The 24,045-nt window shown below is 41.0% G+C and overlaps 1 protein-coding gene across 5 annotated transcripts in view; it reads left to right on the forward strand.

The window, feature by feature from the left end:
• The window catches only part of trit1 (tRNA isopentenyltransferase 1), a 45,127-nt gene that overhangs the window by 8,207 nt on the left and 12,875 nt on the right, over positions 1–24,045 (forward strand). The window contains exons 2-6 of one of the 5 annotated variants that reach the window (XM_040020397.1): positions 13,748–13,888; positions 19,561–19,659; positions 19,980–20,203; positions 20,719–20,861; positions 20,982–21,093. In XM_040020397.1, the coding sequence (XP_039876331.1) occupies positions 13,748–13,888; positions 19,561–19,659; positions 19,980–20,203; positions 20,719–20,861; positions 20,982–21,093 (719 nt within the window). The remainder of the gene's footprint in view (positions 1–13,747; positions 13,889–19,560; positions 19,660–19,979; positions 20,204–20,718; positions 20,862–20,981; positions 21,094–24,045) is intronic. The other 4 variants (XM_040020398.1, XM_040020400.1, XM_040020399.1 and 1 more) reach the window with 4 other exon arrangements.

Here is a 24,045-nt window from a genome sequence, read left to right on the forward strand (position 1 = left end):
CAGAACTGAAGTCGTCAGTAGCTGCAGTACAAAGCAGTGGAGCTGGAGGTCGTCCCACATTGAGATGATACACTCTCAATACAGCGGATTGTTCACTAGTAAATTTGTCACGAATGGCGTCCTTCTCTCTGACTGGGGGAAAATGGAAAATAAAAATGCATAAATGAGCAGCCAGAGTGACAGATCCACTCGGGCTGCTGTTACTGGTGACACAAACGGCAAATCTTTGATCAGTTGTACATTCCTGGGAGGCTGCTGAAGGATGCGACTTAACGGAGGTGGTCATGGGGGAAAACTGTCACACAAAGATTCTCTGTGAGGGAGGGATGACTCCCAAATAAATCCGAAGCACCGTTTGACCAGATTTAAGTCCTGAACTCAGATTTCATTGAGAATTTTTGGACTCAGCTGGCATCAGTTTGAGTTGAAAAAGGCAGCCTGCAGTTTGATGTTTTGTCAAAGTTTTTCGAATCTCATTGTTTTGTGTGTTCTCATTGTTCTGTGATTTGTGGATGTTGTGTGTACAGCTGTTTAAGGGGATTGAACCGAAGGCCTTTGTTCCTTTGTGGGGTTGACTGGTTCCAACTTAACAGCAGCCTCCTTGTAAATAGTGGCGTCCACAGATGGTTGAGTAGCAGATTGTCGCCAACTGCCCTTGATTCCTTCGAATACACATCCAGGCAGCGTCGTGCTCTGAGTAAGAGTTTAGGTAATAATGTTGCTCTAGTCGTCGGTGTATGAATGAGATTGTGAAAAGGCAGAGTGTGCAGAAGTTTCCCTCTAGAGAGGAGAGATGTGTTCACGCACTGCCGTCGCGCTGATTGGACATGATGCAGAATTCGGTTGGCTCAGACGAGCTTTTGATGAGCTGCGACAGACGGACATTTGTTAATCAAGCATCACTTCGAGAGAGAGGATGATTTGTCAGGGCATCGCTTACTTACTGACAGTGCTTTGCAAGACATTATTGTTAATAACAAACTGTTGATATGGTTAGTGACAGCAAGGAGGCAGACTGAGGTTCATATGAAATATAAACTTGTGCTGCCTGTGTGAAAGGTACTGTGTGGATCCCTCACTTTATTTGCCACTGCCCATATTTTCAGTTTTGATATCTGATAGTTTGGGCTTCTTGTACAACAAACACATGGGATATTTTGTTTTCCCAGGAAAATTTCAGGACATCAGCAAATTTTAAGAGACATCTGAGACATTAGTGGAAAATTGTGGATGAGCGTGTCTGTAAAGACCCAACAAGGATCCAAACTAAGAAACGTATGAGCCTGTTGTGTTGTTTTTGCAGACACATGCAGATAGTAGGCAAACAGGTCAAGACAGTTTCAAAAGACTGGTGGCAGGTAGAGCAGCTCGTTGTTGTCATAAAGCTGTAGTTAAGTGCTGTCTTTGTTGGGTATTAAGAGTTGTCCACTCAGGAAGCAGAAGCCCGGATGGATGCAGTGAATGAGGGCATGCCGATGGTTGTTGTTCCAAAAGAAGATGGTAGGGTTAGGGTGTGATGGAGGCAGACGATCTGCTGTAGCAGCCCCTGAAGCAAGTAGCTGACAGAAGTATTGGTAGTAGTAGAAGAAGACCACCTAAGTACAAACATGCAAAACCAGCAAAACAGTTTTGTAAATACTTCAAATTCAAAGTTTGTGCACATGTTGCGATATTTTCTCATGCTTTTGTTTATTTCCCACTTTTTTGTGCCAAGGAGACCAAGAACTCCTCTCAATTAAAAGAAAAAAGGAAACAAAAGTTATAATGACCGACCTGTTTGAAAGGCTTTCGCCTCTTCATCACACGCTAGCAAAATGGAACAGATGACGCAACAGTTAAATGCCAAGCCCTGCACACGGGTAAATATGAAGATCAGTCAGCAGCGGTTGCATCCGCTCAGATTAGATCAGATTGTTTGTTTGTTTTTTTGTGTGTGTGAACAGATTTTTCTCGTTTACTCACAGTCGCACGTTGAATGGATTTACTAACAACATATTCATCTCCAGGCACAGCGTAAAAGCACAGAGCTGGACTGTGCAAAAGGCGTGCCTCGCAGGGGTGGGGATGGGGTCGATTTACAACAGGTCGTGCACATGCGCGCCGTATATCTTGTGACCCTTCGCTTTATTCGCGTCTAAAAGAAGGTGCCGCTGTGTTTCTCTTAAGGACTGCATGAGCGGCGAATGGGTGGATGATTTGTCAGGCTTACTCATCTGCTGCCGAATGCGAAAAATGGGCCCGAGCAGCGGGAAAGCTGCCTTGTGTCATCGTGGCTCTTATACTCCTATGAAAGTGGAGGAGTAAGGGGGGAAGGGGGGGGGTCTTTTGTAGTGAAAAACACCAAAGGGCTTATTTGCCTTTTTAAGTTGTAAATTTAGAACGTGATGGTTGTGTCGCTGTGATTTCACTCCTGTGAGGCGGCTTGCTCGTTCCCAGGCTACGCTTATTACCGGCCAGAGCTTGTTACACTCACACACACGCTACACATGTATGCTACGCACAGAGGCATGGTGCTTGTCTACACATCAGACACATCCTACACTCTTATATCCCTCTAATTCTCAAGCAGTCATCCCTTCCTCCCCCTCCTTCGCTCTCATTGTGCGTGTCTCTCTCTGTGTGTCTGCCGAGCCTGTGACCTGTCTGGGCTTTGACAGATCGGTGTGCATTGGAACTTAGGCAATGCTTCCTCCCACATCCAGTTTATTATGTACCTTTAGAAGTAATCTAAGCCAGTGTAGCAGAGCTCTAGAAAAACAACACAAAACTGACAAACTCCTATTTTGTGTGTCTCTGTGTGTGTGTAAGTGAATTGCAGTCTGCGGGTGTGGTGATGCGGTCAGGCACAGTCAGGCAGCATGGGAGAGGAGGATAGCAGGATGGAAGAAGAGGAGGAAGAGGAAGAGAGGGGGCGGTGGGGCTACGCCATGAATGATTTATTAGTCTGGCATTACTGGGCCATTCCCCACAGAGAGACAGAGGAGAGGAAGATGGAGGGATAAATTGTTGAAGGATGGTGCCTTGAGGGGAAGGAAGGAAAGAAGGGGTAGAAAGAGAATGGGCAGTATTCATTTGTGAGCGTAACTGAGGAAAGGATTCCTGGAGACAGAGCTTACAGTCTATGTGCCGGAGCATGTGCCGCGGCCTCGAGGAGGCTGAACCGTGCCATTATCGACAGCTTCCCTCTGACCACACTGTTGGTTTTTGATCAAAGCTTTCGGTATTTTAGTATTAAATGTTTAGCACGCTGTCGCTTTGCTGTTTGAGCGCTGCAGTGTGATTTAAATCACCATCGTGGGCTCGCTGAAATCGGAGCTCATGAAATACAAACTGCAGCACAAACACAGATTAGATCTGCGTTTGATTTGCAAAAACACTCGTGTGTTACTAAATAACATGTGTTGATCAGACAGTGTCCAATAGTTATTTTTTTTTAGCAACAAATGGTATTGATGTGACGAGTTATCATTTTCTTTTTTTGTAAAATGTAACGTTTATAAGCCTCTCACTGGGACTATGAGCATGAACGTGCATCACTTAAATGTCATTTAGACTTTTGCGAACTTTAATTATAGCCTAAGGATTATGAGATTACACCAATCAGCCACAACATTAAAATCCACGCCTACCTTGCACAGTAGTGCAGGTCCCCTTAATGTGCCTAGAAGAGATCTGGACTCATGGTAGTACCCTGTGGGTTGTGGGGTGGGGCATGTTGGTCATATTCCTTCAGCCGTTCTTGGACATGTTTTTTTTTGACTGGACTTTACTTTGTTTTGGAGCCAGGTGCAGAATAAAATACATCTTTCTTTACTTAAAGCTTCTGTTTAATTGAAAACGGGATGAAAATAACAGATTAAAAGTTTAAACTGAGAAATTTGACTGCTGTTTGAAAAATATGTGCTAGCTTTGAATTCAGTGGTAGCAACATAGTTCAGAAAATTTGGAACCGGGCAGCAAATTGTTGCAGAAACAGTGCAATGGTTAAAAACTGCTTGTGTCATCTCACAACTAGGATTGGATATGAAAACATACAAATTGCATTATTGGTGTCTTTCAGGCAGTTTGGTAGTTTAGTTGTGACACACACATATGGCGCTGTCAATTAACAGCATTTACCATAAATCCAAAGCACATCCATACAGGGGATGATGATGATTTGAGTGATGAGCTCTTTGCCCTCTACTGCGTCAGGCTTTTGAATTTTATGATCTGTTATCTCTGGTATGTCTGGCTTTTAAAGGAATTTTTTACATTGAGACTACATCCGGGAAATTTTAAGCAGCGCGTTGTATGGAACAGCTGTGATTGGCACATCATCAGATAGTAATTTAAGGTGCGCTTCATATGCTTTTGCTTTGTGGAGTATACATTTTCTGTATCTGTGGCTCGCATTCACCAGATAAAAGCCGCGGGCCTCTCAACTTGCGCAGCTCCAGTCATTGTTAGTGGGAGATGGACATGCCTTTATAACAGAGACAGCTACAGCATCCTATAAGCAAAAAGTAAGCGTAGCTTTCAGCAACAAATCAGATTGTGGCCACAAGAAGGAAAGGAGAGAGACCGATTTACTTTGGTACATTAACTTATGTCTGTATTTAGCTTCTCCTGATGGAATGCCACAGGTCAAGCCTAACATTAGCTGGCATAATGTTAGCTTATGATCCTCTGCTCTTGTTGTTTATTCAGCGCTTGTCTGTTGTTAGGAGACGGCAGGGTCACATGTTTAATGTGCTGACAATATGTAAGTGCAACATTATCTTTATGTTCATGCCCATTTGTTAGAGCCTTAACTTCATTTCAGGAGATGAGGTTTGAGATGAGGAGGAAGAGGATGACGTTTTATCCAGATGCTGGTTGTGCTCTCTCAGGTTTTCACTTCTTTGGTGAAAGATGATAAAACATAGCTATTATCTTTCATATCCAGAATGTGAAGCTGCAGATACAAATTTGTACCATGGTGGTACATAGTGTGTCATACATAGTATGTCATGCCTTTGTGACATACTTTGCATGTGGCCACTCTCTACATAAAACATGATTGGTGGAACAGTGATGTTCATCTCGGCCACTGTATTCAATACAGCAGGCAACATGACAGCTTCCACAAACTGGGGCTCAATCCTGAGTATTTAAATGGATCAATTCTTTATATTTATGAGTAATTACAGAAGCAGGGTTTGATGTCCAGTGCTGCACATTGCTTTTTGATTGCTCTCACTTGCCAGTCAGCAGTCTGGAGTGTTTTCATGTAAGCTTTTTTAGTATTGTTTTATGCTTGCCTCAAACTTTAAGTGAGGTGCTTCCAAAAAAAAGAGAAAAAGAGTGAGCGGAGTCGGGCCATGCTGCACAGTGAAAATTAGACTTTTAACTACCAAGATGAGCTTTATCCATCATTTGCTCCTAAATGGACTCATCTAATTTAGATTAATTCCTGCCACAGAAACAAATTCAGTGGATCCGAGTTGTGCGTTCCCGGGAAATTTGGAAAATGTCTGTATTTTCATTTTTCCGGCAGCTATCATTACAGAGTGAAATTCTGAGAGCACATTATTGAAATGCCAATACTTTAAAGTCATTACATCGGTCCAACAGTAGTTTGAAAGGTCTGTTTCATTTCCCTTCACCCTTTTCTTGCTCTTTGTGTGTCTTATTTTGTGTCTCACCGAGTGATTGTGTGTGTGTTTCTTTATTCTTTCCTCACCCTTCTCTGTTTTCTTTTTGCCCTCTTTCATTTGCCCGTGCGCCTCCCCTTTGCCTTTATGTGGCAGAGGAACAGCTGTCTCGTGCAGGGCATAAGGTTGGCCAGGCAGTCCGGCTGCAGGCTCCGCAGAGCTCGAACACTGAGCTCATTGTCTCACATACAAGCTTGCACACACACTCCCCTGTCCTACTCACACACAAGCCACATGCTCACATCCATTTAAAAGCGAGGCAGGAAGGAGTAGGCAGCTGAACCCACATTAGCTGGGTTTCCATTGAAGTGCATCAGTGTGAATTATGACATCTGAAATTGGAAAAAGCTGAAAGTGAGGAGTGCAATATGTGAAACATTTCATCAGCAACTTCTCAGAAAATGCCCTTTACAGTGTGTGCACATTTGTGTGTGTGATGCGGGGTGATCTAACACTGGGACGGTTTGGAGTAAAAATCACAGTGATCTCTTTATAAGTAGCAGTAAAGTGTGCATGTGGTCGTTTCTATGAAGATGCTGGACTTCAGTATAAAACTCCAAAGAGGATTTTCTGGTGTGGTCTTCAGCTGGTGTGAGATGTGACCAGCATTAGCTGCAGGCAAACAATTTGCTCACCTCAAATCTATCCTTTACCTTTCGTCAGCCTTTTGTTTCTCTAACAGCGGCCTCTTCTTTTCTCTCTCCAAGCCAGCTGATAAAGGAATTTGTTTTCTCCCCACATCATTTCAGATGCTTTCTTAAAGAAGGCGCCCGATTGTGCTAGTCACCCAATCTCAATTTTATTGTGACATCTTCTTCCAGTTTCCTCCAGAAGACGTGTAAACACGATTAGGCGTGTTGATTTTTATCTTTGATTCCTTTATGACTCTGAGCTTGAGCATCGCTCCAATTTGTAGCTCATTTCCACCGCCTCGACTGGAAGTCTTAATTTATTTCTGATTTTATTTCCTCTCATTTGCAGCTCCCCCTCAAATTGTTTTTCCTTCTGTTCATATCTTCCATTCAAGCAGTTCTTTTCTCTTTTTTCTTGTTTACACTTCTACACGTCTGCCAGCTCTTGCTCTCTGGGTGTCTTTGTCCTCTTTAAGGCGAAATTAGAATCATCACCTGCTTTTGAATGAATGGATGGCACAAACTCACTTTATATATATAAATATAAATATATATATTAGGGGTGCAACGATACACAAAATTCACGGTTTGGTTCGATACTTCGGTGTCACGGCTCGATATTTTTTCGATACAAAAAATGTTCATGCTTTTGCTTTGCTTTTAATTTGTCATTTATTAAAATTATAAATATATATTTTAACTCAAAAGTACAGTTTTTAAATTTAATGTTGCTGAAACCAAGTAATAAAAAAATAAATCTATCTGATCGAGAAATCACTCATCTTTGGAAAAGAGGGTTTATTACAGAGAAATGGCTCTTTCCAAAATAAAAGCTATACTATACGCTTCTTCTGGGCTATATTCTCAGCAGCACATTAAACATATCAGGTCCCCATAAGGAGAATCATGTGCTAACGGCTGTCTAAATGACTCGGGTAAAGTTTGTAGCATGCGTGCTTGTTGTTTTTGACTGCTTCTACTTGTCTTTGCACTAGGATGATGTTGGCAATGTGCAGTCATATTCATTTTGTTCCCACTAGTGCTGTCAGCGTTAATCTGAAATGACGTTAACGCCACAACACGGCAAATCTCCGTTAACGAGCTACCGCGGATCGCCCCGTGCGTGGGGCTGGACGGCCAACACGTTAACGAGCAAACTGCGCTAACGCAGTAGTTCCCACCCATGTAATTGAGCATTGCGTGGCACATCCGACATACTGTTTTACTTTTGTCCATGATGGGCTTACCTTCAGGGTCATACGTCACATGAAGACCAAAATAGTTCCAAAGGCCAGATCTGAATGAGGGTGGGGGAGGTTCAATTTGCCATGTTGCAACGAGCTTAGCTTCTGTCTTGCTAGCTTGTGCTGCGCTCAGTGGATCTGCGCTCACAGTGCAGCCTAGGCGGAGTAGTCGAGCGCAGATCCACTGAGCGCTCAACACAGACAGCATCGTCAGAAGAAAAGTTGATCAAATAAATTAAAAACTTTTTATTGTATTGTGATGTTAGTGAAAGCAGGGGGGGGATGCTAAATTGACCATACAGAGCTGTTTCAAAGTTGTCTTTGGTTTTTTCACCATGTGACTAACAAAGTTGTGTTAATATGCTAGGTGGGGCGGCTCAAAATGAGACACACAGCCATCCCTGTATGTCTTTCTCTATAATTCTATCTACTATACACACAGAGAAATACCAGCTGTCTCTCTGAGCATCTATCGGTCTTTCTTTCACCATTCATGCTGCCATCCTTCTAACCATCATCCTGTCTCCTCTCGGTACAATCTGTGTGAGAGTATCTGTCAGAGACAGAGCAGGAAGGCTGCTGGTAGATAATGTGTGCAAATTTGTGAGGGAGCATCCTGTTCTCTGTAACAAGTACACAGCGCTGTTCTGTCTCCTCTTCTGCCCGTTCATCTCCTTTCATCTCTCTAAAGCTGTTGTCCTTCCAAAAAAAGAGAAACCCCTTTAAATCTTCATCCTCCTTGATTTGCTCTTCATATCCTTCATCCATCTATCCATCCATCCTTCCATCCGTTCTTGCATCCAACTCTCGCTTGGCTGAGGGTGGTGTCGTGCAGAGAAGCCGTAAATAATTTATCTGCCTTGGTTGTTCTGCCCTGCACTGCTCCCTTCTTTTGGATGAAGAACATTTTGAGAGGTACACGCAATCCACACAGGCTCTGACAGAGGATTTGATCAATAGCCTGCACAGCTCTATTGATTAACACGTGTAGTGTATGTCAAGTTATAAACAGTTGTATTTTGTTGCTGACTTTGAATGCTACAGCAATACAAAAAGATGCTTAGTAGCAGGCAGGTTTCAAGAGGATGTGGGCAAGGCGTGCACCACAAAATACTTCCTAAAAAGAAAAACAACTTTGAGATATTACAAAACAGCAATCTTTGGTTTGTGCTGACTTAATCATTCTGAGCTTAATCTGACTGGGTGAAAATCACAATATAAGACGAGTAGATTTGGAATATTTTACCCCAAATTAATGCAGAACGATTGGAAGCATCATCATACAGTAAGCTAGTTATTGAGACAGGCTCATGAATACAGCTTACAGATGCAGTTAAATGGAAACAAAAACAGCACCAAAACTCTAAAAATTGCAAAGGTAAGGAAGTTAGAATGTAGTTGTTTCACTTCCTTATTTCTACCTTATTTAATGAGTGTGTCCAGTTACAAGAACTCGAGAACATTTGTAATGTGTAGGGTTTTTTTTTTTTTTTTTTTTTTTTAACTTGTTTACGCTTTGCCTGATTCTTGCGTGGTTCCCTCTGGTGGGCAAACTGTGGCGTGCCAACACTCAAAACTTGGATTGGGGGTGTTTCTCCCATCTCTTCTTTACTTTTTAAATTTTGGTTTATCGGTTGTTATAAATCCAGACACTGATACATCGGAAAACGGCTAATATTGTCTCACCAATAAATCGGTGTGGTTATCAGGAAGGAATAGCTTTGGGAAAAATGGTATTCCGACCCTATAGCAGATTTCCAAAGACTTTAAGATGTGGTTGCCTAACACACATTGGAGATGTTCAGATACTCAGAGTTGGCTTTGCCTTTACGTTGCCACACGTTGGTATACCAGTAGTGGTGTATATGTCTGCTGATGATGAACAGTACATATATGGCAAACAAGCTTTCACGTAAGACAGAAGCAGTGGTGGCTAATATCATTCCTCCCACACGCCATCACCACTTTATCATATAAATACAGCCCTGAGGCCACGTTCTGCACAGCATCTGTGTGTAGTCTACTGTCATCCATTCAGAGTATGTGATTGTGGCTCAGAAAGTGAACCCCCCTGAAGATGCCAGGAAAACTTTGTGAAACCCTTTCAAGTCAAAAATTACCAGTAGACCTAAATCCTGTCCACATAAAACCAGAAGGCTGAGTTCAAAAAATATATATAAATAAAATCTTGGTGAAACACACTATTATTCAGTATTTCAGCATAGGAAAATGCAGCCTTTAATCAAAGCAGACAGCCAGCTATTAAGACTAAAGCACCCTCCCAAATGGACACACAAGTGTTATTTGTTTAGCATGAATGGACAAATGGATAAAGTCACTCTTTACGTTCACTTGGGAGCAGTTTTTTCCTGCCGTGAAAAATGATGAACGTTACAAAACCAAAGATTCGCTGTTGAACGAGTCGTAAGAAAAAGAGAAAAGAGAAGAAAAGATGAGACAGCTCAGAAGTATAGGAAACTTATGTGAAAAGTCAATGTATCTTTCAAGAGTTCATCAATCATCCATACACCAGCCTATGCATTCTTTATTCCTTTTTCTTCTCTTTCCCCTCTGCTTTAGAGGGAATATCTGCCCTGATCACCCCAAGTTTACCTTCCAGTGGCAGTCAAGGAGTACTCTTTGTCCCACCAAGCACTCCTGAATGCAATTTGTGGTCCATCTGCGTTCAGGTTTTTGTTGGGACAGCGTGCAGAAAGGGGTTTTCACCCTCCACAAACGTGCTACCGTGTAGTCGTCCAAAATTCCAACCACATGTTGTTGGATGCAGATGGCCTATGCATTGGTTGAATGCTGGTTGTTTGATAAGTAGGTCGTAATAAAGAAGGGGCGCGCCAGCGGCATTCATCGGGGACCAGAGAAGCATTAAAAAAATCATCAAATATCAAAAATGAAAAGCAAAAACAGTGGCCGCAGTAGACGCTTTATTGTTTTTAACATTCGGTTTAACTTTAGCTGTTTGTAAGCTAGACCGGTTGTGTCAGATGTTTTTGCCACTGCCCCCATCTGACAACAAATACTCGCTGCAGGTAGATGCCGAATGCCTTTCCCGTAATTCTACTCAAGCGTAAAGGAGATCATGTACGCCCACTGTGAATGACCATCATTCAACAGAGATCGTCGAGCACCAGCTATCACCCACCTATAGCGCAGTCTTGAGATTCCTTTCCAGGTGCATGAAGATAATGGTGGGGTGTGTGATGGTGAGGTTGGGCAGCGTTAGCGTTTTAACACCTTGGCCCCCAGGACGACTTCCAAGTATCTGGGACTTCAGGTTCCATCAGTTGTTTTGGAGCTCAAGAAACTCCTTCGATAATAAGAGGTTAAACATCTTCTCTAACCTGAAGGTTGCTCTCTTTTCAAGGACTCAGACTACCATGACCTAGATGACTGAGAACCTAAATGGACATTAGCTCAATTGAAAATCCATTAAAATGACATTTTTAACCGTGTCTGGGCTTGCAGCACAGTCAGCCAGGACAGGACAAATTTCCTTCACTAAAAGTAATTCCCCAAGATAACTTTAAAATGTTAAATACTATTAGACCTGACAACTCTCTAACGAACAGCAAACCAAACTGCATCATTCAGGAGCTCCAACTCTGCTGAACGATAAATATCATGAGTTACTTTTCTTTCAGGGCATTTTATGACTTGATCCGGTTGTAATGATCTCTTGATATTTTGGCTCTTTTTTGTGTCTGATTATTACTGAGCTTATTGATACACTCCAATTTCCCTCCCACTTGTGCAATGGATGAATTCAAGTTTCTTTGTTTCCTTATTCTGTGATCCAGAAAATATTAGATATTATGTCATCAAATGACTTCTGTAACTGAACTGTAATTGCAAATGGGGGGAAATAATTGGTTTGTACAAACATATGTGAAGGTGAACATATTCAGTGCAAATTAAAAACATCTCAGTTCATGTAAAAAGTAACTGCAGATGGAGTGCACATGAACACCGAAAGGGAGCGCATCAGCTTTTGATGTGCGTGATCATCTCAGACATTTTAATGCTGGAGAAAACGACTTTGAAGTTTAAAAGGCTGAACACGGCTTCTAACAAGAGAAGCCTAGCAAGAAATGTGCTCTGTATCCCAAGATATCCCTTTCTAAAACTCTCAACTCTGTTCGAGTGTGAAAATCATGACGGACAACTGTGTGACACCCAGCTGTCACATTCCAAGAGGGAGCTCCATCGCTGGGTGATGTAAAGCTGACGGGAGATGCGTGTCATAATTTGCAGGGATGGCCAGAGCAATTTGACATGGAAGACGGACAGCACTCATCCTTCCTTTCCCTTAATAGCCCTGTGACCAGCTTCTGACATTGAAAGACACACGCACAGTCTCATACTAGCCCAGATTTCAATCCCCGACCCTATTTGTTTTATAGAAGCTATTTTTGCTGTGTTGCCCTGGGTTTTATAATTTCTCAGATTGAGAACATTCAATAAACATGCGTTCTTACAGCACATAATATAGCCTGAAATACTGTTTTCAGCATGCTCTATGTAACTTTTACATAACACACCCTTTTATTGTAAATGTCTGACTAGATTGTAAAGTAACTTTAAAAAAAAGAGAAACCTTTCCAGACTCTCACTGTGACTTCTGACACCCTGTGGACTAATTTCTGTGGGAGAGACTTTGGCTGTGGTGATGTGGTGCTTTTCAGTGCTTTGCCTCATTGCCTTTCTCCTGCTCCTTAAGTCAGCTGTGACCAATGCTAGCAAATGTTAGCTTTGAAATGGAGTCCACTAATTACCAACTGGTACCCAATGCAGACCATAACACAAACTCCAAATTAGGAGAAAACCCCCCCCACCAAACACTTATGCGTCATGTACTATTTTGCTAATTATGTTAGCGGGCAAGCAGGCTAAAGTTAGCCAGCTAGTTGCTGCATTGGTTATCAAGCAATTTCTTAGCATTAGGAGTTATTACCTAGGGTTTTTAAACATAATACTACTCTGTAATTACGTGAAACTATTCGACCATATTCAAAAATAGTCTTTCACCCCAAGCTACCCTCAAATGTATTTTTTTGCACTAGGTCAGATATAAAATCAGAGTTACATTTATTGCTCAACAAGGATGCTGTCAGCTGGCTAGCTGTAACTTAGCTAGACAGCAAGTATCTGAAATGGGTACCTTCATGAAGAACAAAAGTATGTTTTCTATCTAACGAATGTAGAAAAGTTTGTCTTTTTATAGAGTCGTTGTCTCCAACAATGAAAGCAAACTTGGTCGCAAAGTGGTTTACAGCAGCGGTCCCCAACCTTTTTTTGCACCACGGACCAGTTTATGTCCAACAATATTTTCACAGACCGGCCTTTAAGGTGTCGCTGATAAATACAACAAAATAAAACCAGTACCGGTACCCAAAAAAAGAAGCTTTATTCATAACGCACGAAAAGACCCAGAGAAACAGAGTTAACGATAAAAACAATAAAAAATAATGATATAAACGGATAAAACCCCGTAAACCCTACATTTCACACCCGAGCCTCAACTCTGGTGGCCCGGTACCAAATGACTCATTGACTGGTACCGGTCCATGGCCCGGGGGTTGGGGACCGCTGGTATACAGTGCTTTGTTTTGGTCGCAGGCAGATTACCCTATTTGATCGTAGTTTCCATGGGGGATTACTTGTCTGCAAATGGAGACTGTTCCCTTCAGAGTACAAGGTTGTTCCTTTTGAATGACTTTGGCTGCATTCTCAGTTTCCAGTTTGTGTTGCACTTTTTCAAGCTTTACTGAGGGTAGGTTAGTAGTCAGTGTTTGTGGAGATGTTTGTGTCTTCCATGCAAACTGCAGGTGATCGCAGCAGTCTGATAGTAACCAAAGCTATCGCAAGGAGGTTTTTGGTACAACCTATTTCACCTAAGAACCTCCAGCAACCACCAGCCAACTGGTCAGGGAACACACATTTTTCCCTCAAGACCGGTGGTTGTATGTGCATGAGCAATGTGCACATGACGCTAAACAAGAAACCTCAATAATGCTAATTATGTTGCAGTACTAATTATCTTCCAGGAATTTTAACTTCCCCTTTTGAATTATCCTGTAATACCTCCTGTAATGGTTTTTTGTAATGGCTAATTATTTATATTTTTATTTTATGTGGTAGTTTTTCCTGCCTGTTGATTCCTTTCTTTGTGTGCCTTCAGGTGTACCAGGGCCTGGACATTGTCACTAATAAGGTGACAGCTAAGGAGCGCAACCAATGCACACATCACATGATCGGCTTTGTGGACCCATTAGTGAGCACCTACACGGTGGTAGACTTCAGGAACAAAGCGGTGGCACTGATATCCTTTTTGGAGCCATGTGAAAGCATGGGAGCAGTGTTTTCCATAACACCTCTTACCGCATGTTACAACAATGCCCCACCCCAATTATCAAGTAGTAACTGCAGAGAAAGAACTGATTTCACTCTTAGTAATTGATTTTTGTAAGTGTGCACGCATCCTTGTTTTGTCATTGTGTCTTGCTGCAGATGTTGCAGTGAAGATGAAAAGCGAGAGATCTCTAGAGACTGTATTTATAGAGGAGTCTCTGTGGTAAATCTACACACGGTCTGGGCAGTCACACCCTCCTGCAGACACTGGCCGTCACACAGATGTGGAGAGAGGAGGCGATAACTAGAGAGAGGGTATTAATAGATCAGGATGGGGTGCACGCACACACACAGACACTCGCTTTTCTCTCTCTCACCCTCACCAGCGCAGCGAGGGGATGCGGTAGCTCCAAGAATAGGCTCAGTGCACCGCGAGCCTGCTGGTGGGAAAGAGGGAGAAACGGGAAGAGATGAATACAGATTAGTAGAGCTGGAGGATTTTAACTGAAAATCAGGAAAAAGAGGAAGGAGTGTGCAAGATAGTTAAGACGCCTAATGGGTGTAATGACTCTTCATCAGCCATCAAGCCTTCTCTCTACATGCCGTTCATATAAACTCTCTCCTTCTGGACCTCCTCCTCTGTGGCTCTGTTTGCTCAGTTTTCCATCCCTCTTTCTGTTTTCTCCTCCCTTAATTTTCCTCGCTGTTTGCCGGCAGTCGCCCTCACTCCTCTGCAAGTGATGAGTGACGATGGCTGATGGGCCTTTATCTTGTTTGGTCGGGTATTTATTTAATCATCCCAGAGTGGAGAAAGTAGGCGACCAGAGGGAGGGAGGAGGGGAGAGAAGGCAAGGTGCAAGATGAGAGAAGATGCGACAGAAAAAGAGGGAGAAGGAATAAGGTGTGGCACACAGGCTCTGTCTGTGTGACCTGCAGGTTTTTTTGAAAGGGGACCTGTTATGCTTTTCTATTTTACAATTACAATTACAAAAGAGGTGGGACGAATTTAAATAAAAACAGAATGCAATGATCCTCTTCGCCTCAGTCCATTTTAAACAAGCTTTGCCCCAAAGAAGATGATGATGGTGCAGGATCATGTTCACATGCGGTTTCTTCTTTGCACGATGGAGCTTTAACCTGCAGTTGTGGATAGCACGGTGAGCTGTGTTCACAGTGACAGTGAGTCACTGAGCCTATGCAGTGATTTCCAGGACAGATTCATGCCGATTTTTTACGCAGCATCACCTGAAGGCCTGCAGATCACAGGCATCCAATGTATTTATTTATTTAGTTTGGCCTTGACCCTTGCTCACAGAGACTTCTCCAGATTCTCATAATGTTTTGATGATTTTGTGCAAGGTAAATGAGATATACAATGTCACAATTTTACATTGAGGATTATTATTCTGAAATTATTCCACAATTTGTAAATAATCTTGTTACTTCTGCCTCTCTAAAACAGTCATTTTACACCCAATCATGTTACGGACCTGTTGCCAATTAACCCCTTACGTTCCAAAGTATTCCTCCAGCCTTTTGTTGCCCAAGTGGTGGAAATTAAAGGAGACACTATAATTCTGATTAAGATGAACTAAATTGCTAATATTAAGTTTACAACTCTGACATTTGTTTCAAAGCTGTCTACTTTTTGGTCTTTCAAAAGTTTCAGGTTGCCCAGGTGGAAGCATTTCTATTGCTTATATTTTCTCCACAACAGTCCGAAATACATTCGGCAGACCATAAATAGTCTTAAGCCGGGGGTCAGGAGGTGTAATGGGTCATGACATGAGAGGTCTACTGGGGTAAGAAAGACCAGAATCAAAGTTCTGCAACACAGATTTTAAATTCTTTCCTAGATATAACCATATTTTTTGCTTTTTTTTTTTTTTCCTTATTGGAAAGCTCCACATCTTTAGGCTGAGGACATTTATTCAAATGACACAGTACAAGAAGTTTAAAGCTGACATAACCAAATTTCACACTCCAGATGTCAGGAGAATCGTCCAGGCCTGGAGCATGCAGGAGACAGGAAACATGAGCCCAGTTGCTTTCTCTGAATTTACTGGACTATTACCTGCACTGTTCCTTCATGGGGGCAATTGGACATCAAATTGGGCACGACCTTTGTACTCAGGAGCTGGCTGATTTAACAGTATTTTGTGTTGAGCTAAGACACCAGATTGTTTGATTCTCACATAAACCTCCTCTGAATAATGGCTACAAATGTTCAGAGTCAATAGCAACATAGATACAAGTCAGGTTTTTATTCAGATTTGTTGTCAATATTAACCATAAAAATTAGTGCTGTCAATAGATTAAAAAAAATTAACTACTATTGCACAATTTTCTGTAATTAATCGCAATTACTTGATCAATAGCCTGGCTGCAATTACATTTTTTCAACTTTATATTTAAGCTTGTAACTGACATTTATGCAATATAATGAAGTAAATGCAGAAACAACACAGAGGATGTATGCTTAAATTCAAAGAGAATTTCAATAGTTTTCTTCAGTCTTTTAGCACAGGTTCTCTCCTGTGAAATACAACTTTTTAGAAAATTTAAGTATTCACTAATATATAATATATATTAGTGCTCTCAAACAATTAAAATGTTTAATCAGATTCATCACAGGGTTACTGTGGATTAATTTTGATTAATCACGATTAAATATCATTCATTTTTATTCTACATTAATCGCATTTCATTTTGCATGAGCAAACAGACTCGATAAAAAAGGGAAAATATACGCACTTAACATGAATGTTCAAGATGTTCAATAAACATGTTAACAAAAAACTCTGTAGACATTTATCCTCTCTCTCAGTCACTCTTGGGGAGGCACTTCATGTCCTTGAAACAAGGAACCAAATCTATGTAAAGCTCGTGTTCTCAACTACATTAACAGGTCTGCAGTTTGGTGCAATCCACTTGGTAACTGTGTCAGTCAATATGTCCGAGGTAGACTAATGAGCCCCCGAAGCTCCGTGAGTGGTTTGTCGCAAGCTGGGTGACACGTTAGCCAAAGTGCTAGCAGCATCCCCGACTAACGTGTGCTTAGCGTTAATGTGACATTTTAAGCTGGAAGTGTTCGGTAAAAAGAAAATTCCTTCTTGCACAATGTGCATAATACTTTATGTCGGTCGACTGTTCCGTCTTGTTAGTCTGTTAATACTCAAATTTCCCATCGAGGGGGCCAGTGTGCGTTTATCATCTACCATATAGACCCTGTGCACGAGAAAATGCTAACTTCCTGGTTTGAGACCGGATGTGGGGTTGTACATTTCCGGTAGCTTTACTTTTCTGTCAATCGCTACTGCGAAGATTTACTCCAAAATCATGTCCAAAACTCGAAAACGGAAAGATCGCATTAAGTTACAAAGAGCAGAAGGTGGGAACACTCACCACTGTTGTGTCATAAAAAAATCTAATGATCAGTTTTGACGTTTAAACAGTTTAGATCGATCAGTTGTTTACATCACTCAACACAAGCAGAACTGCATCACTGCAGCAGAAGACACATCGTCCACATTCAGAAGCACATCTCTGTATAGTGACTGGTCTTATGATTTAAACAGGCAAATGTTCCGCATTCAAACTACAGGTGAACAATAGTCAAACCAGATGTTTCCCGTTATGTCGATATCAGCTAGTCAAGTGCACACCTACACAGCACGTTAACAAACCGTGAAAAAAGCCACACAAAAAATGAACGATTGCTGGTAAGGGTTTCTATACATTAGTATTTACGAAGGGTATGTTGTGACTTCAAAATTACAGCGGTCCCTCGCTATAACGCGGTTCACCTTTCACCTCGCTGTTTCGCGTTTTTTTTTTTAGTGCAAGTTTGCATGCTTATTTTTTTTTAACATCACATTGTGTCCTGCGTCCTGATCGCTGCAGACGATCTCCTCCGTGACGTCTCTCCTGTACAGTACAGAATCGCTGCATCGATCGCTAGCAGTGTGACTCTGAAGTGCAGTACTGTATGTCCACGAAACGTTTTGCACCGTCAAAAAATAAAATTGGCTACTTGATTTCACCTATCGCTGGTTATTTTTAGAACATAACACCCGCGATAAACGAGCGACAGCTGTTTACAGATACTGAGAAATATAACATTTGAATCCCTTTTCTCTTTTGCCCTGAGGTGCGGGGGGAAAAATATCGACAAGTCGATGAACATAATTTACAGATATATTGGGTAAATGCCCAAGACATCTATAGAAATGTAAATCGCCGCTTGATTCATTCATTTGCTAAACTTGTTTTGGACCGTAAACAAGGCGCGAATAGGACACCGGAAACAAAGCTCCCCACAGGAGTTTCCGCACCGGAAGTAGCATATGCTAACGTGCACATAGTCTATTGAGCTGACTTACTTTCTTTTTTTTTTTTTTTTTTTTATTAGCAAAATTAACATACAGACAAAATGCACCATATATTACACATTTAGAGAATGAACATTCCTTACATATTAGCAATTTTCATACATAGGAAAAAGAAAATATAAAGATGGGGTCACTTAATTTAACAGAATATTAACTCACTAAATCAAAATCTTCCACAAAGAAAACAAAAAAAGCAGCCTTTTTCTTTTTAACTAAAGTCAAAGATTTAACCAACAGGTTTAAGTCGTTTTTCCAGTACGCTAGCGTTGGTTTGGTCTTAAAAAAAACGACATTTATGTATAAATTGCTTGCACAAGATTAATAACACATTGACACCATAATTAGCTTTCTTTTCTTTCAAAAACACTCCAAACATTATCATATTTAAGGTAAATGGGGTAATTTGAATCCCACTGGAATAAAGCCAGGTATGAAAATCCAACCAAAATATTTGTATGAAATTGCACAAAAAGAATAGATGGTCCAAATCCTCCTCTTCTGTTTCACAAAATACACAATTACCAGTTTCTATTTTGAATCTATCACCAAGGAGTCTATTTGTCGGGTAAATTTTATTCAAAATTTTAAATTGGACTTCTTTCCCTTTAGAAGGGATAGGGAAGGTGATATAATCAGTTCTTATTTTTTCAATTTCTTCCCTTTGGAAATCTTTTAATAGGTAATTACGTCTACTATTGAGCTGACTGGTTCAGCTGCCTGTCACTACCAGATCAACTGCCCATTTGCGCATGTGCGAAGGTAACTCTACTTGGACAAACTGCCCGAAATGTGTTGACGGAAACATTTCAGGGATTTTGAGCCATTCTGCACTCCAGATGCGTTAATTGCGTTTTGTTTTGTTTTTTTTTTAAATCACGTTAATTGTGATGATGGCGTAATCTGTGATAACGCGTTAATATTTGGCAGCACAAATAAAAATACCAACAAATTTCACGTATCCATCCATTAAGTCCAATAATATTTGAGTGTTTTGAAATACTACTGATGCTGTTAACTTCAACAGTAGCATAAAGGGAAAACCCAGAATTCCTGAAATACTGGTTCATAATGTAGTCATCACAGGTCTTAAAGTTTTCATTAGGAATATGATGTATTCACTCTTTCTACCTCAATTAAACAATAATGATATTTTTAATTACTTTAGATTGTACATGAATGCACAACAATGTCCTGGAATTGTTAAGCCATGCAAAATACGCTGAGATAAACTTCTTCCTTGACACGTTCCAACATAGATGACATGCACAAGAGGAACAAACTGCCAATAATTGTTGGAGGAACAAACTATTACATTGAGTCTCTGCTGTGGAAAGTCCTGTTGGACACTGGCGTAAGTGTCATAGATGCTCAACTTGAATACACCGCTCCATGTCCTTTCTGTCTTTTGTACTGTTAATCTCTTAAATGTATAAATGTCTTATTATCTTTACCCATTTTACTTTTGATAACAACATTAAGCCAGAGTGCTTAAGCTTTTGCAGCTTGAAGATAATGTAATATTTCACTTTAGTTTCATTTCTTCGTGCTGCATAGTCATTTACTGTTAATAAAACTGCCACGGGTGCTTTTTCTCATCTTAATCTCGGTTTTCATTGCACATTACTTCTGACTCTAGGCACTGCTCTAAACGGACCTTGTAATGTGTTAAAGATTTGGAAGCAGGAGCTTAATGGCAGTGTTCGAGGGCAGCTTTTGCAAATACAACTTGTCTCGCAGCAGGAGAACGAGGAGCCGGGGGACGGAGGGGATGGGTCTCCGAACAGGAAGCTCGAGCTCGAGAAACTGGGAGGAGCTGAGTTGCATAAACGACTGGCCGAGGTGGACCCTGATATGGCTGCCATGTTGCACCCAAATGACAAGCGCAAGATAGCCAGGTGATACAGCTGGTGAAGGGTAATCTGTCAGTTTTAGTGATGTGGATGTTGTGTTGGGGCATGTGTTGTGCTCCATGATGTGTAGCATGCACTCTGGCCTCAGGTTAAGTTACCCAGTTCTTTAATATGAGCTGGTAAGGATGATCTTTTCCTCTTAACCTGAGCACACAGCCACAAGTTTGGTTTCGATTTAAATCTCAACAGGTCGAGAGTTTTGGTGTGTTGGTTTTTGAAACTCACTTTGAAAGTATCCTGGTGAGAAAAGGATTGAGAGATTGTTTGTTCTTCATAATTATTTGTATTTTTTCTTGTTTTATGTCTTCATTTTTCTGAAGGATATGCCCCTGGTGCAGCAATAATGAACATTCTCACCACTTTTAAATTGTACTCTTAATTTGACCGGATTGTTATGTAATTTCAGTTTACCCTCCCAGGCCTTATGAACAAGGAGTTCAATAAAACTTCATAGTACATGTGGATTTCAAGTGTTTGATTTGAACTTAAAACTTACACAGGAGTCTGCAAATCCACAAAGAGACGGGGATTCCACATAGCCGCTTGCTGGAGGAGCAGAGGGGGCAGGAAGGCGGTGATGGTCTTGGGGGGCCGCTAAGGTACAAAGACCCCTGCATCTTCTGGCTGCATGCTGACATGGAGGGTAAGGAGGGAGACTTGTAGATGTGCTCTTTGTGTGGGGGAATAAAACAAGCTTTGAAATGTGGAAAGTGTCTTTATTTCCATGCTACATTTGTCATATCTACTTCTTTCTGTCCTTCAGCCCTAGACAAGCGGCTGGATGCTCGTGTAGAAGATATGTTGTCTGCAGGAGTGATACAGGAGCTTAGAGACTTCCACATCCGATACAATCGACAGAAAATCCAGGACAACAGGTAAGGAAATAAGAAGGTGAGGTGTCCGCTCACCTGAATGAACGCAACCAACCAGATCCTGTTCATCCTGATGGTTTTTTAGGTTATTTGTTTTTTTTTCTCATGTCAAAGAAATATTCTGTTCTAGATAAAGCCCACAGTGTTTAGACTTCTGTTCTTGTGGGACTAATATTACTGTAGAATGTCCAGTAATTATTAATAATAAGGGATAAGCCTATTTATATCTGAAGCTACCAGGGGAGTCTAGTATTTTCTGCTAATTACTTTAGTGCCTCCAAGAATTTTAATTCCATGCTGAAGATAACTCTATAATTGTATTCTTGGATTGTACTAGAAGAATTTTTATGATTAACAGCTCAAAATAATCCTTTTTTTATACAAGCTTTGGATTGGTTCCTTTCTCACTTGCCCCCTTTTCCCCTTTTGTGATTGGCTACCTCTCACAAACAGAAAGTTATAGATTGGTGGGGCTTCTGTTCCCACAGCTAGTGCTACAGATGTCCATAATCCTGAGATGACTATATTAATGATATGTGCTCTCATTGGCATCATAATTCAATAACCATCTTCAATAAGTTAAACTCAACTGGCCCTATACAAAAATGTTTTCTTGAAATTAGGTTAAAACAACATTCTCTGTCAGAAACAATGCCGAATTAACCCTGAATAAATTAAGGCATGCTGAAGATAATTTCCATCTGATAAACAAAAATTAATGTGGAGTAGAGTGTAGAATTCTCGAGCGATCTGTTAATATTAGCGCAGGTTAGCTAGGTCTCAGTGTAAGCTCATTTGATGCTAACTTTAGCTGAGGCTTGTTAAGAGGTAGAAAACAAAATATGTTACCATATTTGGAAAAGATGGTAAAATGGTAGCGCATGGGAGTCAACACTACAAGGGGTTGCTAGTTTACAGTATACTGTAAATTAAAAGTTAGCTTGCAGCTAGCACTGTTAAATCAATTGGGATGTTAATTTTGGGAGGGGAAAAAGGAAATTAAATTATGAAACTGAAAATTAAGAGTTGTCATTTTTTTAAGCCTTTCATAGTTTTCACCATTTTGTTTAGTACAGCTTGTGCATCATTAGCTAACACTAGTATTAGCTAGGTAGCTCATGGCTAGCTCTGGGCTAGCCCCAGGCTATAAGTCAGAGCTGATAGAAAATTAGCATACTAGTTGGCCAAGTTATAAAAACATCAGATTTTAAGGACAGCAGTTTTTGACATTTGGCTTTATTTTTCTCTTTGGAGTTGTGCTTCTGTTTTTTTTTTTTTTTGTTTGTTTGTTTTGTTTTTGTTTTTTGGGGGGGATTGCCTTGCAGTGTTCTCAGGTAAAAGCACTAACCTTGCTTAATTGACAAGACAGATTCTTCAGGGTTTATTTTTATGTTCAGCAACACTTTCTTTGGCAGCAACTATTCCCCACTATCTCTACCAGGACATTTTTAGATTTAGCTCTAGCAGCTACCTACTCACCATATGCTGCAATACACAAGATAACCTGCATTTTATTTATTGTATTCAGTTTCCATATGGTATTCAGATTTTTTATATATTGTTTCCAAGTAGGCAGGTAAAAAAACGATTCATGCTATTCTGAGATTTAACATTCGTTGTCTTTATTTTGTATCTACATCACTACATTACATTTTTGTTAACTTTGTCTTTCCATGTCCTGTGTGTGACATGAAATGTGAAGACCAAAAAGAAAGAGAGATGTGAACACTGCTGTGTGTCTCTGTTGGCAGTCGATATTGATAGTGTATGATGGGGTGTGGCTGCAGGGAGTTGATGCACTGGTGGAACGTTGCCCAGGAACCTTCCGGTTCCCCTCCCTTTCGTTTATTTCATCACCCTATCTCACCTCCCTCATCCTCCTCCCTGTCCCTCCATCTCTGCCACTATTGCCCTCTGAGCAATCTGATCATCCATGCACTTTACCCCCCCCCCCCCCCCCCCCCTCTCTCTCTCTGTCTGTCTTTCTCTGCTTTGCCCTCATGTCTCCATCCCCAGCTGGCTGCTGTGGCCAGACATCAAGGTCAGATCTCCACCCCCTTCCCTGCCTCCCTCTCTTCCTCTGTCTTTCTTTTCCTCCCTCCATTGACTCTACATTTCCTGTGCTCAGACGCTATTCTCAAATTTCTGTCTCTGCCCGTCTAGCCAGATTTATTTTTGTTATTTCCTCTTACAAGCCTAGAAATTAGGGACCTGAAATAATCCTTTTTATTCTAATATTTGCTGTGCAGTGTATTTGAGGAAGAGAATTAGATAAAAGCAATTGTGTTTGTGTGTGTGTGTTTTATTATAAAGATATCTTATTTGCATTTCAATGTAGAAACCTTACCTGCAAATAACAAGTAAAAGGACACAAAGTGCAAAATGTTATTATTCAGTTATTAGTTCTGATATCTTATCGACCTAATCTGGTACAAATATGGGAGGATACTCAGTTAAGCACTTCTTACATCTTCAGACATCAGCTAGTGAAGGTGAAAATTCCCATAACAGGTAGTCGCCAAAGTAGGATGCTCTTTCGCTATGTGGATTTGCTAGAATCTAAGCCCAGACTGCACATATGGAGCATTTCTAAGCAATAATCAGACATTTGTTTCATACTTGGTAACTCCGTCATCACTTCGTATCAAGAATTTGTCCTGCAGTGAAGCATAAAGCTCCACTCCACTTGTTTGCACTTCTTGATTATGTATTGAAGCTGGAGGGATGTCACAGGGAATGTTTTCTATTTTCTATAGGATTTCTGATTATCACAAAAACAAGGTCATAAAAGTTTGACACGTCACTGTTTTGTTCAGACAGGCACAAATTCTTCCCCTCACACTTGGCGATGGTGGGAATGAAGAACGCCCTTTTAACAGGAATCAGGCTCACAGAGGAACAATTTTTAGTGCTGACTGCAGTCACAAGAAGTAAGATTGTAGCGTTTGTTTACAA

The sequence above is a fragment of the Simochromis diagramma genome, unplaced genomic scaffold, assembly GCF_900408965.1.
Source record: "Simochromis diagramma unplaced genomic scaffold, fSimDia1.1 OVJJ01000753.1, whole genome shotgun sequence".
In the NCBI taxonomy this organism is placed as follows: Eukaryota; Metazoa; Chordata; class Actinopteri; order Cichliformes; family Cichlidae; genus Simochromis; species Simochromis diagramma.